The sequence below is a fragment of the Salvelinus sp. IW2-2015 genome, linkage group LG26 (assembly GCF_002910315.2).
Source record: "Salvelinus sp. IW2-2015 linkage group LG26, ASM291031v2, whole genome shotgun sequence".
NCBI lineage: Eukaryota > Metazoa > Chordata > Actinopteri > Salmoniformes > Salmonidae > Salvelinus > Salvelinus sp. IW2-2015.
The window spans coordinates 45,982,048-45,999,604 of NC_036866.1; the positions used below are offsets into that span (position 1 = coordinate 45,982,048).

General features: G+C 43.8%; 1 protein-coding gene across 1 annotated transcript in view; it reads right to left on the reverse strand.

Moving 5' to 3' along the window:
* Positions 1-17,557, reverse strand: part of LOC111953019 (PDZ domain-containing RING finger protein 4-like) — a 108,246-nt gene that overhangs the window by 12,145 nt on the left and 78,544 nt on the right. Inside the window, exons 4-5 of the mRNA XM_023972088.2 lie at positions 13,360-13,458; positions 2,127-2,189 (exon numbers count right to left, since the gene is read on the reverse strand). Of these exons, the coding sequence (XP_023827856.1) occupies positions 2,127-2,189; positions 13,360-13,458 (162 nt within the window). The remainder of the gene's footprint in view (positions 1-2,126; positions 2,190-13,359; positions 13,459-17,557) is intronic.

Consider the following 17,557-nt stretch of genomic DNA (forward strand, 5'->3'; position numbering starts at 1 on the left):
AGAGAGAGAGAGAGAGCAGTTGCAACCTGAAGTGGAGGCAGGAGTCACAATATACAGTATATCACACACTGTCCTGTTATAACTCACACGCGCACATACACGCGCTAGAAACCACACACAAGGGGAAGGGCCACTTTCCCTTTTTGATTTGCATTTTATCTCAGTTGAACACTGTAGAAAGAGCCCAGCTGGCAGACAGCTAAAGGGCCTGCAACACAAGACAGTCCCTCCTCCTTCCTGTGGATCTGCACTCTATGTGTCCAGTCAGTGTTTCATAGCAGGCCAGGCTGGCTGGATTGATCGTGAATGGGCCAGTGGTCTATGGACCGATCGTCTGCACTAGAAATGCTCTGCTCCTGAAAGCATCCAGCATCTGGAAGCAACACACATTCATACATACAGACGCCCCACACAATTAACTGAGCCGTGACAGGGGGGCGTCCGTCTTCCTCTGACCAGAGTAATGGCCCTGTCAGCATGGGATAATAGTAAAGGGGTGCTTGGGGTGGAGGCACGGACCACAACCACTAACCCAAACCCCTCTCCCCTCGCTTTGCCTCGTAGCTCAAAACAATCACACAACACATTATGACCTGCACCGCACGAAAGACACGTGCACACACATGGACAAGGCGCCACGCGGCAGACAATTAGGGAAGCAGCTAGCCCCGGCCGTACATTATCTCTCACCAAACCGTGCAACAAAAAAAACTGTGCTTACCCTACGCTTTCTTCCTCAATCTTCTTCCTCTCATGACTGCACCGTGTACTCACCTCTCTCTGTCTCTCTCAATTCAATTCAATTCAATTCAAGGGGCTTTATTGGCATGGGAAACATGTGTTAACATTGCCAAAGCAAATGTTTGTCTCTCTGTCTGTCTCTCTGTCTGTCTCTCTGTCTGTCTCTCTGTGTCTCTCTGTGTCGCTCTCTCTCTGTGTCTCTCTCTGTGTCTCTCTCTCTCTCTCTCTCTCTGTGTGTGTCTCTCTCTCTCTCTCATCACTCTGTTGTTCTGAGAGTTCACTCTGACTGAAAACAGACCACTCTCTAAAATACATTACCGTCTACTTCTGCCATTCTCCTCAAAAGCATAGCTCCACTCTCTCCAGCACTCTCAACCACATTACTGTAACAACCTTGTGCCTCTGCCTCCCAAAACCATTACTGCTCTCAGTCTCTACAGAACACTTACACTTAATACCAGTGATCACCAATCTTCCCCGAGCCGAGATCCCAGTCTGAGATCTATCGCTCGGATTTGTATTTTTAAACATGACTTAAAAAAACGTAAGCCTATACAACCTTAACCTCCCAAAACATTACTATCCCTCTCTCTCCACGAAGGCCTCAATCTGCCTCTCCCAAAATATATGACCTTACTTGATCCCTACCTCGCAAAACACCAACCTCTCTAGGATCCTGCACTCGATTACACCTTAAAACATCCCCCTTTTCCACCCTTCACCCTACAAGAGAGCAAAGCTCACAACCCCCCTCCCTCTCCAATAACATCATAATGGTCCATACAGCTCCACTGACTCTGCTGTTTGTGTCTCTAACCCCACCAGAAGACTGTCTTTGGAGGGGGTACTAGTAGCCTCCAGGGTCCACCGACCCTCCCTGGCCCAGGGATGGAGCTGAGGGGTAATAACATGGAAAGCCTCTCAGTCTAACTCAGGGGTGTGCGCGTGCGTGTGTGTAGAAAGGGAAGAGATGTGGGGTGCGTGTGTGTGCATTCTTGTGGCTGTGTGAGTGTGTTACCCAGTGTGTTACCCAGAAGCAGGTGGGGGGGTATATCTGGAGCATGGTGCATCCTTAAACTGCTCTTACGGCTGTTAAAAAGCCCAGTCGAATGCTGAGTCGGTAACTAAAACAGCCAGAGGGACATTTCCTCCCCGCTAACCGTCACAGAGGGGGTGAGTTTCTCTTTTACTATGGCGCCATTAAAAATGAATGGGTTCTCGTGTTGAGAGACAATGGCAGAGGGAGGTGAAATAAAAAAGTGTTTATGTCACCTCTGATGAGAAATGAGAGAAAGAGGAGACAAGAGAGAGAGAGAGCGAGCAAGAGAGAACGAGAGAGAGAAAAGAGGGGCTGAGGGTCAAGATAGAAAGAAATAGTGTCCTACCTGTAAAATGTGGTCTCCCTCTCTGATGCGTCCGTCCCTTGCAGCGATGCTGTTTGGCCCAACCTGATGGGGAAAGACTGTTTGAATCAATGCTCAAAGGGAACACAAAATTGCCTTTTGGAAGTTTGTCAAAAAACGTTAACATCACATCTCATACACAAAATATATAACCTTTTGAAAATACACTATATATACAAAAGTATATGGACACCCCTTCAAATTATTGGATTCGGCAATTTCAACCACACTCATCGCTGACAGGTGTATAAAATCGATCACACAGCCATGCAATCTCCATAGACAAACATTGGCGGTAGAATGGCGTTCCTCAAGAGCTCAGTGACTTTCAACGTGGTACCGTCATAGGATACCTTTCAAACAAGTCAGTTCGTCAAATTTCTGCTCTGCTAGAGCTGCCCCGGTCAACTGTAAGTGCTGTTGTGAAGTGTGAAGTGGTAACGTCTAGGAGCAACAGCGGCGCAACCGGAAAGTGGTAGGCCACACAAGCTCAAAGAACGGGACCGCCGAGTGCTAAAACGCGTAGCACGCAAATATAATCTATCCTCGAGTTACAAACTGCCTCTGGAAGCAACGTCAGCAACTGTTTGTCGGCAGCTTCATGAAAATGGTTTCCATGGCTGAGCAGCCGCACACAAACCTAAGATCACCATGTGCAATGCCAAGCGTCACACTTCACCATCTGGCAGTCCGACGGACACATTTGGGTTTGGCGGATGCCATGAGAACACTACCAGTCCGAATACATAGTGTCAACTCTAAAGTTTGGTGGAGGAGGAATAATGGTCTGAGGCTGTTTTTCATGGTTCGGGCTAGGCCCCTTTGTTCCAGTGAAGGGAAATCTTAACGTTTCAGCATACAATTACAGTCTAGACGATTCTGTGCTTCCAACATTGTGGCAACAGCTTGGGGAAGGTCCTTTCCTGTTTCAGCATGACAATGCCCCTGTGCACAAAGTGAGGTCCAAACAGAAATCCCTTGTCGAGATCTGTGTGGAAGAACTTGACTGGCCTGCACAGAGCCCTGACTTTAACCCCAACGAACACCTTTGAGATTAATTGTGTTCACAAACCTTTGGTCATGTAGTGTACCTATACAACTTTACAGAGACCACTGACCTATAAAAGCATTGTCTAAATGTCTTATGACATCCAATAATAATTTAGTCCCCAACACCTCTGTAGGTTTGAAGTAAGAACTGTTATACAACACTTCTAGACAAAGGACCTCTTTCAACACCATCTGGTGATGGTTTGAAGCACCTGCTGCCAGAGGAAGGCCTTAGCTGTCAGAATGTGTTATAGCATCTGTCCAGTCCAGCTATCAAGGCCACTTTACCCTACTGCTGAAGCAGCTAACTGAACAGAGCTACAAACCTGTCAGGACATGTGTCTGGGGAAAGTACAATAAAGTATCACAATCAGGGAATACTGTGTGTTTGTGTGTGTGTGTACTCTGCTTCTTTATCTGTTGATTTCCCTGTTGGGCTAACCTGCACCCTCCATCCCTCCTGTTGTGATTGGTAGATGTAACATACCGGACACAGAGAGACATAGTATCCATACAAGGCCCATCCATGCCTCTTCCTTCCCATGATTCTCCCTGACTAATGATACTGAGCGAAGAGGGCAGGCCACTCTTTCAACGGCCAATCAATTACTGCCGTCTGGGGCCATTTGTTTTACTCTATCCAATCAGACAGGATCTCCTGAGATGGCTGGGCCAGCCTGAATGTTCCATCTTCATGATGGTCCGGTGTGTGTGTGTGTGTGTGTGTGTCTCAAAAGACCGTTCCTTAAAAAGGGCTGCTCTGAGATTACTGGGGATGGGGAGGGACTCTGCTCTCAGCTCCGGCCTGTCCTTGATTTCTCGTGTCACGTCTTCTCTCCTTTCGTCGCTCTTGAAAATGTTTTAAGGAGAGGAGTAGAAAGGACCCGAGGAACGGCGGAAAGGACTTTTGCGATTCACCCACTGTCACAACATGTGGAGTGATACCCAGAATGATAATGGCGCCGGAGGGGATGGTTGCCATTTAACGGGCTCCTAACCACCTGCGCTATTTTCTTCGATTTCTTTCGCATTGTTTGTAATTCATTTTGTACATAATGTTGCTGCTACCGTCTCTTATGACTGAAAAGAGCTTCTGGACAYCAGAACAGCGATTACTCACCTCGAACTGGACAAMGATTTTTTTATTTAATGAGTCCGACACGAAGGWTATACTGCTTTGTCGAGACAAGGCCCAAATCCCTGTCATTCGCGTGAAGAAAATACGTATAAGAAGGGGGAGGAGGGCGATGTGCCTTGTAAGTATTCAACGATGAGTAGGTAAACCACCACTACCCTCTGTATTATTGACCAACGTGCAATCATTAGAAAACAAACTGGACRATCTACGGTTAAGACTATCCTACCAATGAGACATTAAAAAACTGTATTATCTTATGTTTCACCGAGACGTGGCTAAACAACGACACGGATAATATAGGGCTGGCTGGCTTCTCCGTGCATCGGCAGGACAGAGCAGCTACGTCTGGTAAGACGTGGGGCGGGGCTGTGTGTCTATTTGTCAATAACTGCTGGTGCGCGATGTCTAATATTAAAGAAGTCTCGAGGTATTGCTCGCCTGAAGTAGAATTAGGTAGAATACCTCATTCTGTAAGCAGTAAGCCACACTGTCTATATTATTCGTAGCCGTCTATTTACCACTACAAACCGATGCTGGCACTAAAACCGCACTCAACGAGCTGTGTAAGGCCAAAAGCATAGAAGAAAATACTCATCGATAAGCGGTGCTCCTAGTGGCCGGGAACATTAATGCAGACAAACTTAAATCTGTTTTACAGTGGGGCAAAAAAGTATTTAGTCAGCCATCAATTGTGCAAGTTCTCCCACTTAAAAAGATGAGAGAGGCCTGTAATTTTCATCATAGGTACACTTCAACTATGACTGACAAAATGAGAAAAAAAATCCATAAAATCACATTGTAGGATTTTTTATGAATTTATTTGCAAATTATGGTGGAAAATAAGTATTTGGTCAATAACAAAAGTTTATCTCAATACTTTGTTATATACCCTTTGTTGGCAATGACAGAGGTCAAACGTTTTCTGTAAGTCTTCACAAGGTTTAGTACTTTACACCACTGTATATATGGTGTCATTTCATGGCGTTCTGAGTAATACGGAGTGTTGCTGGCCTTTTTTATTTGTATTATTTTATTTCACCTTTATTTAACCAGGTAGGCCAGTTGAGAACAAGTTCTTATTTACATTTGCGACTTGGCCAAGATAAAGCAAAGCAGGCCGACACAAACAACAACACAGTGTTACACATGGAATAAACAAACATACACTCAATAACACARTAGAAAAAGTCTATGTACAGTGTGTGCAAATGAGGTAAGATAAGGGAGGTAAGGAAATAAATAGGCCATAGTGGTAAAACAATTACAATTTAGCAATTAAACACTGGAGTTATAGATGTGCAGAAGATGAATGTGCAAGCAGAGATACCCAGTATCAAAGGGGGGAAAAAATTAAATAAGGAGCAATTTTTTAAAATAAATAAATAACAGTATGGGGATGAGGTAGTTGGATGGGCTATTTAAAGATGGGCTATGTACAGGTGCAGTGATCTGTGAGCTGCTCTGACAACTGGTGCTTATAGTTAGTGAGGGAGATATGAGTCTCCAGCTTCAGTGATTTGGAAGCAGAGAACTGGAAGGAAAGGCGGCCAAAGGAGGAATTGGCTTTGGGGGTGACCAGTGAAATATACCTGCTGGAGCAAAGACTTATAGATGACCTGGAGCCAGTGGGTTTGGCGACAAACATGAAGTGAGGGCCAGCCAACAAGAGCATACGTAGTATATGGGGCTTTGGTGACAAAACGGATGGCACTGTGATAGACTGCATCCAATTTGCTGAGTAGAGTGTTGGAGGCTGTTTTGTAAAGGATAGTCAGTTTTACGAGGGTATGTTTGGCAGCATGAGTGAAGGATGCTTTGTTGCGAAATAGGAAGCCGATTCTAGATTTAATTGGAGATGCTTAATGTGAGTCTGGAAGGAGAGTTTACAGTCTAACCATACACCTAGGTATAGTTGTCCACATATTCTAAGTCAGAACCGTCCAGAGTAGTGATGCTGGACGGGTGGGCAGGTGCGGGCAGCGATCAGTTGAAGAGCATGCATTTAGTTTTACTTGCATTTAAGAGCAGTTGGAGGCCACGGAAGGAGAGTTGTATGGCATTGAAGCTCGTCTGGAGGTTAGTTAACGCAGTGTCCAAAGTCATTTGAGAAACCAAGGCTGTTGAGTCTGCCGATAAGAATGTGGTGATTGACAGAGTCAAAAGCCTTGGCCAGGTCGATCAATACAGCTGCACAGTATTGTTTCTTATCGATGGCGGTTATGATATCTTTTAGGACCTTGAGTGTGGCTGAGGTGCAACCATGACCAGCTCGGAAACCAGGTACGGTGGGATTCGAAATGGTCGGTGATCTGTTTGTTAACTTGGCTTTCGAAGACCTTAGAAAGGCAGAGTAGGATAGATATAGGTCTGTAGCAGTTTGGGTATAGAGTGTCTCCCCCTTTTGAAGAGGGGGATGGCCGTTGCAGCTACCCAATCTTTGGGGATCTCAGACGATACGAAAGAGAGTTTGAACAGGCTAGTAATAGGGGTTGCAACAATTTGGGCGGATAATTTTAGAAAGAGAGGGTCCAGATTGTCTAGCCCGGCTGATTTGTAGGGGTCCAGATTTTGCAGCTCTTTCATTATATCAGCTATCTGGATTTGGGTGAAGGAGAAATGGGGGAGGCTTGGGCAAGTTGCTGTGGGGGGTGCAGGGCTGTTGACCGGGGTAGGGGTAGCCAGGTGGAAAGCATGGCCAGCCGTAGAAAAATGCTTATTGAAATTCTCAATTATCATGGATTTATTGGTGGTGACAGTGTTTCCTAGCCTCAGTGCAGTGGGCAGCTGGGAGGAGGTGCTCTTATTCTCCATGGACTTTACAGTGTCCCAGAACTTTTTGGAGTTTGTGCTACAGGATGCAAATTTCTGTTTTAAAAAGCTAGCCTTTGCTTTTCTAACTGCCTGTGTATATTGTTTCCTAACTTCCATGAAAAGTTGCATATCGCGGGGGCTATTCGATGCCAATGCAGTACRCCACAGGATGTTTTTGTGCTGGTCAAGGGCAATCAGGTCTGGAATGAACCAAGGGCTATATCTGTTCCTGGTTCAAAAATTGTTAAATGAGKCATTCTTATTTAAGATGGTGAGAAAAGCACTTTTAAAGAATAGCCAGGCATCCTCTACTGACGGAATGAGGTCAATATCCTTCCAGGATACCCGGGCCAGGTCGATTAGAAAGGCCTGCTCGCTGAAGTGTTTAGGGAGGGTTTGACAGTGATGAGGGGTGGTCATTTGACCGCAGACCCATTACGGACACAGGTAATGAGGCAGTGATCGCTGAGATCCTGGTTGAAGACAGCAGAGGTGTATTTGGAGGGCAGGTTGGTTAGGAGGATATCTATGAGGTTGCCCGTGTTTACGGATTTGGGGTTGTACCTGGTAGGTTCATTGATAATTTGTGTGAGATTGAGGGCATCAAGCTTAGATTGTAGGATGGCCGGGGTGTTAAGCATGTCCCAGTTTAGGTCACCTAACAGCACGAGCTCTGAAGATAGATGGGGGGCAATCAATTCACATATGGTGTCCGGGGCACAGCTGGGGGCAGAAGGTCGTCTATAGCAAGCAGCAAAGGTGAGAGACTTGTTTCTGGAAAGGTGGATTTTTAAAAGTAGAAGTTCAAATTGTTTGGGCACAGACCTGGATAGTAAGACAGAACTCTGCAGGTTATCTCTGCAGTAGATTGCAACTCCGCCCCCTTTGGCAGTTCTGTCTTGTCAGAAAATGTTATAGTTAGGGATGGAAATTTCAGGGGTTTTGGTGGCCTTCCTAAGCCAGGATTCAGACACGGCTAGGACATCCGGGTTGGCAGAGTGTGCTAAAGCAGTGAATAAAACAAACTTAGGGGGAGGCTTCTAATGTTAACATGCATGAAACCAAGGCTTTTACGGTTACAGAAGTCAACAAATGAGAGCGCCTGGGGAATGGGAGTGGAGCTAGGCACTGGATTAAACTCTACATCACCAGAGGAACAGAGGAGGAGTAGGATAAGGGTTCGGCTAAAGGCTATAAGAACTGGTCGTCTAGTACGTTCAGAACAGAGAGTAAAAGGAGCAGGTTTCTGGGCGCGGTAGAATAGATTCAAGGCATAATGTACAGACAAAGGTATGGTAGGATGTGAATACAGTGGAGGTAAACCTAGGCATTGAGTGACGATGAGAGAGGTATTGTCTCTAGAGACACCATTTAAACCAGGTGAGGTCACCGCATGTGTGGGAGGTGGAACTAAAGGGTTAGTTAAGGCATATTGAGCAGGGCTGGAGGCTCTACAGTGAAATAAGACAGTAATCACTAACCAAAACAGCAATGGACAAGGCATATTGACATTAGGGAGGGGCATGTGTAGCCGAGTGATCATAGGGTCCAGTGAGTAGCTAGGCGGGCTGGAGACACGGCGATTCAGACAGCTAGCGGGCCGGGGCTAGCAGAAGGGCCTTAGAGGGACGTCGCAACGAAAGAAGTCTGTTACGTCGGCTACGTCGGCAGACCAGTCGTGATGGATCAGCAGGGCTCCATGTAGTGAAAGGCTCCAGGCCAATTGGCAAAATAGGTATTGTAGCACAAAGAGTGGCTGATGGACCTCTTCAGCTAGCCCGGAGATGGGCCTAGCATAGGCTAGCTCCAGGCTAATTGGTGCTTGCTTCGAGACAGAGACGTTAGCCAGGAGTTGCCACTCGGATAGCAGCTAGCTAGCTGCAATGATCCAGGTGAAAAGGTTCAGAGCTTGCGGTAGTAATCCGGAGATATGGAGAAGAAGAAGTCCGATTTGCTCTGGGTTGAATTGCGCTGTGCAGACTGGCAGGAGTTGTCCGGGCTAAAGGTTAGCTGATGACTGCTAGCAGTAGCTAGCTTCTGTTGGGGGTTCCGGTTCTAAAGTAAAGCAAATAGCAGATCCATACCACATTGGGTGAGGCGGGTTGCAGGAGAGTATGTTGAAGTTAAGAAAATTAAAAAAATATATATATGCGAAGAAAAAAAATATAAAAAGATTTATACACGGGACACGACAAGACGAAGACAAAGACGCCTGACTGCTACGCCATCTTGGATTCTTGGACTTTTACTCCACCCATTCCATTGGCAGCCGAATCACATCATGTGTGCTTACTGCACTACAGAAAACCCGCTAACCAAACAAAAGTACAGGRCATGCTCACTGAATTAAAGGGCAACTACACAAAAAATCTACATGTCTTAGATTTTTCCAAGACCTCAAAAGTCATCCCCTGATTTGGTTTAAGCATTGTTGTGAACACACAAAATCCAATTTAGTTGTTTTCTATTAAAAAAAGTGTTTAAAAAAAACTGGAGTAAACCAGAACAAATGGGGACATCCAAAACCTGGAAAAACAAAAACCAAGAAAATGGAATTTGGGAGAGAAAAAAACAGTAGGCACATTTTTAAAACTGATTTTAAAAGGCTCTATCAACGTTTTTTTTAGCTGTGCATGACTGAACTTTAGAATGTGTGTCATCCTGCAACACAGCATTTTGGGGGAAGTTGAGGTCAGGTCCAATATTGACTATGTGCACCCAGGAGGTAAAGAGGTTGGGCCATCCTAGCAATGTTTTAGTGTAATATAATATATACAATTTTGCCAACGATTTTATCCGAAGCGACTTACAGTCATGCGTGAATACATTTTTACAAATTGGGTGGTCCCTGGAATCGAACCCAATATTCTGGTGTTGCAATGCTCTCCCAAGATGCATGACAGGGTTATAAATGCTTTGTGAAGCCTTCATTTAATATGATTTATAAGGCCTTTATTAAGAGGTCCTTATGCCACCCTTTATAAAGCACAGGTTTATGGGGCGGCAGGTAGCCTAGTGGTTAGAGCGTTGGGCCAGTAACAGAAAGGTTACTAGATCGAATCCCCGAGTGTCACGATCGTCATAATGATTGGACCAAGATGCAGCGTGGTATGTTTCCATCCCTTTTATTAGGAAGAAAAAACTCAAAGAACAAAAACAATAAAGCGAACAAACGAAATGTGAAGCTATAATAATGCTCGCAGGCAACTATACATAGTCATAGTCAAGATCCTACAAATCACAATGGGGAAATGGCTACCTAAATATGATCCCCAATCAGAGACAACGATAAACAGCTGCCTCTGATTGGGAACCATACCAGGCCAACATAGATATATAATTCCCCTAGATAACCCACCCTAGTCACACCCCGACCTAACCATCATAGAGAATAAACAGCTCTCTATGGTCAGGGCGTGACACCGAGCTGACAAGATAAAAATATGTCGTTCTGCCCCTGAACAAGGCAGCTAACCCACTGTTCCTAGGCCTTCATTGAAAATAAGAATTTGTCCTTAACTGACTTGCCTGGTTAAATTTTAAAAAGTCATATTTTACATAGTGGGTTATGTCAGATTTGACATTGGTGGTTATGTCACACAGTTAAGCCACATTTATGAACCTTTTATAAAGGATGACATACGGTTATATTGATTCATAACACATTTATGTATTGTTTATGAAGGCTTTATAAGCTGCRCGCCATTTAAAGCAAGACCCTACAACTTATAAAGGCTTTATAGGGCATTCATAAAGACTTCATAAACACCATATAGCTTATTCTCAAACCAATTTTTAAGCAAAGTCATACTACACAAAGCATGATATAACATGTCCTTTTTAAACACTACATCTTGTGCTTTGCCAAATAGTATGCATGAGACTGTATAGTTCATTGGTATTTATGTGAGATCAGAAACACAATTCACTCTCTGAAACACAGCTGAAATACGGAGTGACAGTCAGTAGAAGCTCATGTAAATGCAGCACGCTCTCCTTGGTTTGACTTTTTATAGACTGAACACTTGAGAGGAGAAGCAGCCCAGTGACTACAGCGATCTGTATTCATCTCATGTTCAGCTGCATATACCTTGCGGGTCTGAGCTAACTTCAAACGAATGAGAGAGAGAGAGAGAGAGAGAGCGAGAGAGAGAGAGAGAGAGAGTGTAAGTTGGGCAGAATGGAGGAGAGGACAGTGCTTTGTAAGTGCTGCCAATAAGTGGGAGAAACAGAGAAAAAAAGCCTTGACTGTGGGCACAAATAGTGTAACCTCAGCTTGCAAAACATGTCAGTTCTATTTGAAGAAGGGGGATATACACTCAAAGAAAGACTATAGTGCCTTTTTTTTACGAGGTGGTTTAATCTATATTATTGCAAATATAAAAATGATGAAGTGCCAGTCCAACGATTCATGTCTTTTTAGTCTGTGTAATCATATTCAATTACAGACTCTCTACATATTCAATATTAACTAAGCTCACAACTGATTTAGTCCTGAAAGTCTAGAACGCTGTATTCCTTTCACAGTTATATCAGTGTATTTACAGTGCATTCGGAAAATATTCATACCCCTTGAATTCTTCCACATTTTGTTATGTTGCAGCCTTATTCTAAAATGGATTAAATCTTTTTTTCCCTCATCAATCTAAACATATACTGTACATCACAGGTTTTTAGAAATGTTGGCAGATGTATTAAAAATAAAGAAAAAATTGAGCTCAGGTGCATCCTGTTTCCATTGATCATCACTGAAATGTTTCTACAACATGATTGGAGTCCACCTGTGATAAATTAATTTGTTGGACATGATTTGGAAAGGCACACACCTGTCTATATAAGATTCCACAGTTGACAGTGCATGTCTGAGAAAAAATCAAGCCATGAGGTCGAAGGAATTGTCCGTAGAGCTCTGAGACAGGATTGTGACGAGGCACAGATCTGGGGAAGGGTACCGAAAAAATTCTGCAGCGTCGAAGTTCCCCAAGAACACAGTGGCCTCCACCATTCTTAAATGGAAGAAGTTTGGAACCACCAAGACTCTTCCAAGAGCTGGCCGCTCGGACAAACTGAGCAATTGGACGAGAAGGGCCTTGGTCAGGGAGGTGACCAAGAACTCGATGGTCCCTCTGAAATAGCTCCAGAGGTCCTCTGTAGAGATGGGAGAACCTTCCAGAAGGACAACCATCTTTGCAGCACTCCACCAATCAGGCCTTTATGGTTGAGGCCAGATGGAAGCCACTCCTCAGTACATTACAACCCGCTTTGAGTTTGCCAAAAGGCACCTAAAGGATTGAAATCTTTGGCCTGAATGCCAAGCGTCATGTCTGGAGGAAACCTGGCATCTTCCCTATGGTGAAGCATGGTTGAGGCAGCATCATGCTGTGTGGGATGTTTTTCAGCAGCAGGGACTGGGAGACTAGYCAGGATCGAGGGAAAGATGAACAGAGCAAAGTACAGCGAGATCTTTGATGAAAACCTGCTCCAGAGCGCTCAGGACCTCAGACTGGGGCGAAGGTTCACCTTCCAACAGGACAATGACCCTAAGTACACAGCCAAGACAACGCAGGAGTGGCTTCAGCACAAGTCTCTGAATGACTTGAGTGGCCTAAGCAGAACACGGACTTGAACTTGATCGCAAATCTCTGGAGAGACCTGAAGATAGCTGTGCAGCGACGCTCCCCCTCCAACCTGACAGAGCTTGAGAGGATCTGCAGAGGAGAATGGAAGAAACTCCCCAAATACAGGTGTGCCAAACTTGTAGCGTCAATTGAATAGTTTTTAGAATAATGCTGCTACGTAACAAAATGTGGAAAAAGTCATGGGTTCTGAATACTTTCGGGAATGCACTCTTTGAAACCTCAAAGAACCGATAAACAGACAGGACTGGTGGAAATGCATGCATACATTTTTTTATCAAGTCGATTTACATTTTCTTTTATCAACAACTATAAATAGTAGCTGTTTATTTTGGTGTTTGTTCTAGAACTCTTGAGGAAAGGAAGCATTTGTACACTGCTGAGTGTTGTGACATTAGACGTGTAGCTGAAGTGAGAGCTTCAAAAATACCTATTTCTGAATAAGTGTGGCGTATAGAATAGCGTTTTCTGAAGTGAAAACCGTAAGGGTGGAGAGAGAGAAGAAGAAGAAGAATGAGAATAAGTAAGACGAACAGCAGCAGTTCCCTAGCTACCCTCAGCCCCACTCCTGCTGTCTCACCTCACTGACATAGATAGCCATGTCCTCCTCCTCGTCTGTCCTGTAGCACAACGTCAGGCCCAGCTTCTCCTGACTGTTCAGTCGACACAGCTCCACCTCCTGCAGACATACAGAGAACGGGAGGTCAACAAGCCACACGTGGATAACAACACTAACCAGCTTCTCCTGGCTGTTGAGTCGACACAGCTCTATCACCTATACACACAGAAGGGACAAGAACACACCACCTGTGTTGTGTCATTAGAGCAGATACGGTGGCAATAAATTAAGAGAATGCTTTTAAAAAAATTTTTTTAATATGAGTCTACTTTGAGACAACATCAACATCCACATGTTGCTTTTGAGAGTTTGACCTTGACTTCAAAAGTATATTGAGATTTATAGTGAGAGATGCAGATGCAATATAAAGTGCCATGACTCCTAATGAATGTAATCCATTATATTCATTAGCATAATTGGATACAAAAGAGCAACAGTGACCACATAAAAATGAAGTTGTAGGTGCGCCAAGTACATCAATGTATAAAAAAATGCAGACATTGAAGCTGTAGCCACATACATCATACCCTACTTGTTATCAAACAGCATATTGACTTTGGCAGGGTAGAGGAGCTTGTCTTAACTGTTTGAGTGTGTGTGTTCGATGAAAGCTGTTCTCTAAACGTTCAGTGAACGGCTTGATCAGTCATGTCTTTGATAACTGTCAGAAGCTCTCAAGTGTTTTTACCGCGCAGTTACAGCCTAATATTAGATTATTAGTTGGTAAATAAACTMATAGAATTATGCTAATGTCGTGAATATATTCAGAGTTGCACGACCCGCCACTGAAGTATTCCTCATCTCTGAAGAGTCCTCATGGAGAGACGACCCACAAACCAGGAACATTCCCAGAACATTAGCTAATATTCCCATTAAGTTCTGGTTTTATCAAACATTAGGATGAGAACATCCCCAAAACATTCAAAGAATGTTTTTGATAACAAACTGTGTTTTTTCCCCCCATTTTTTAAATATCCTAACATTCACTATAATGTTCCAGCAAACCAAAATTGGTTCCGTGACACAAAAACTGTCCAGTCATGCTGATGATTGTATAAAACATTTGCCTGATGTTGTAGGAATGTTCCGATGACACATTTTGTCTGTTCTTTAAAGGTTCCCAAATGTTTGTCGAAACAGTATGGTGGGATCATTGTGGGGACAACCCAAAAGACAAACTATCCAGCTGTGCAGATGATTATACAATGTATATTTTAGAATGAAAAAACATTCACCTGATGCTAGAAGAACGTTCCCAGAAAACATTTTTTTATGTTCTTTAAAAGTTCCTAAAACATTTCTTTAGGTTGTGGGAACATTGTTGGGATATGACAAGAGAAAGGTTCACAAAACACAGGAACTGTCGAGTTGTGCAGACATTCAGAGAATGTTTGTATCATGTTGCACAACACATTCATTTGATGTTGCAAGGATGTTGACAGAACAGCCTTTCTGAGTTATTTAAAGGTTCCCAAAACATGTMATTCGGTTGTGGTAACCGTGTGGACACATTACAAGACATATGTTCCAAAAGCACTAAATATGATCAGTTGTAATGACATTCATACAATGTTTAAGTTAGGATGCACAGGACATTCCATTAATGTTGTAAGAATGTTGACAGAAAACCTGGTCTAAGTCCTGTCAGTACAATATGTGAATATCACAGGAATATTCTTGTAACATCCCAGACTCCCAAAACRTAATAAAATGTTCTGGAAATCTTTAAGAGTTTACACAGAACATTCCTACAATGTTCCACAATTTCCAAATAAGTCTGTTTTAATTTTTAATTTAATTTTATTGAACCTTTATTTAACTAGGCAAGTCAGTTAAGAACAAATTCTTATTTACAATGACGGCCTACCAAAAGGAAAAAGGCCTCCTGCGGGGACGGGATTTAAAACATTTTCATAAATACAATATGAATATAGGACAAAACACACATCACAACAAGAGAGACAACACAACACGACATGACAACAACGTGGTAACAACACAACATGGCAGCAGCAAAAAACATGGCACAAACATTATTGGGCACAGACAACAGCACAAAGGTCAAGAAGGTAGAGACAACAAAACATCACACGAAGCAGCCACAACTGTCAGTAAGAGTGTCCATGATTGAGTCTTTGAATGAAAAGATTGAGATAAAACTGTCCCGTTTGAGTGTTTGTTGCAGCTCGTTCCAGTTGCTAGCTGCAGCGAACTGAAAAGAGGAGTGACCCAGGAATGTGTGTGCTTTGTGGACCTTTAACGGAATGTGACTGGCGGAACGGGTGTTGTATGTGGAGGATGAGGGCTGCAGTAGATATCTCAGCTAGGGGGAGTGAGGCCTAAGAGGGTTTTATAAATAAGCATCAATCAGTGGTTCTTGCGACGGGTATACAGAGATGACCAGTTTACAGAGGAGTATAGAGTGCAGGGATGTGTCCTATAAGGAGCATTGGTGGCAAATCTGATGGCCGAATGGTAAAGAACATCTGCCGCTTGAAAGCACCCTTACCTGCCGATCTATATATTATGTCTCCGTAATCTAGCATGGGTAGGATGGTCATCGGAATCAGGGTTAGTTTGGCAGCCGGGGTGAAAGAGGAGCGATTACGATAGAGGAAACCAAGTCTAGATTTAACTTTAGCCCGCAGCTTTGATATGTGCTGTGAGAAGGACAGTGCACCGTCTAGCCATACTCCAAAGTACTTGTATGAGGTGACTACTTCAAKCTCTAAACCCTCAGAGGTAGTAATAACATCTGTGGGAAGAGGGGTATTCTTCTTACCAAACCACTTGACCTTTGTTTTGGAGGTGTTCAAAACAAGGTTAAGGGTAGAGAAAGCTTGTTGGACACTAAGAAAGCTTGTTGTAGAGCATTTAACACAACATCCGGGGAGGGGCCAGCTGAGTATAAGACCGTACCATCTGCATATAAATGGATGAGAGAGCTTCCTACTGCCTGAGCTATGTTGTTGATGTAAATTGAGAAGAGCGTGGGACCTAGAATCGAGCCTTGGGGTACTCCCTTGGTGACAGGCAGTGGCTGTGACAGCAGATTTTCGGACTTTATACACTGCACTCTTTGAGAGAGGTAGTTAGCAAACCAGGCCAAAGACCCCTCAGAGACACCAATACTCCTTATTTGGCCCACAAGAATGGAATGGTCTACCGTATCAAAAGCTTTGGCCAAGTAAATAAAAATAGCAGCACAATATTGCTTAGAATCAAGGGCAATGGTGACATCATTGAGGACCTTTAAGGTTGCAGTGACACATCCATAACCTGAGCGAAAACTAGATTGCATACCAGAGAGAATACTATAGACATCAAGAAAGCCAGTCAGTTGATTATTGACAAGTTTTCCCAACACTTTTGATAAACAGGGCAAAATAGAAATAGGCCAAAACAGTTAGGATCAGCTTGATCTCCCCCTTTAAATAAAGGACGAACTGTGGCTGCCTTCCGAGCAATGGGAACCTCCGGAGAAAGGAGAGACAGGTTAAAAAGGTTGGAGATAGGCTTGGCGATGATAGGGGCAGCAACCTTAAAGAAGAAAGGGTCTAAACCATCTGACCCAGATGTTTTTTTTGGGTCAAGTTTAAGGAGCTCCTTTAGCACCTCGGACTCAGTGACTGCCTGCAGGGAGAAACTTTGTAGTGGGACAGGGGAAAAAGAGGGAGAAGCATCGGGGATAATCGTATTAGAAGGGGTGGGAGATGAGGAAATGTTAGACGGGCAAGGAGGCATGGCTGAGTCAAATAGGAATCCTGACTTAATGAAGTGGTGATTAAAGAGCTCAGCCATGTGCTTCTTGTCAGTAACAACCACATCATCAACATTAAAGGGACATGGGCAGCTGTGAGGAGGAGGGTTTATTCTCCAGATCTTTAACCGTTTCCCCAGAACTTCTTGGGGTTAGACCCACAGAGAGAGAACTGCTCCTTAAAGTAACTAACTTTGGCCTTCCGGATAGCCTGAGTGCGCTTATTTCTAATTTCCCTGAACGAGAGCCAGTCAGTTTGAGTATGCGTGTGTTGAGCCTTTCGCCAAATGCAATTCTGGAGGTGGAGTAACTCAACAGGATCACCCTCGAACCAGGGGCTGAACCTGTTTTTAATTCACATTTTCTTTATGGGGGCGTGTGATATTTATGACATTCATA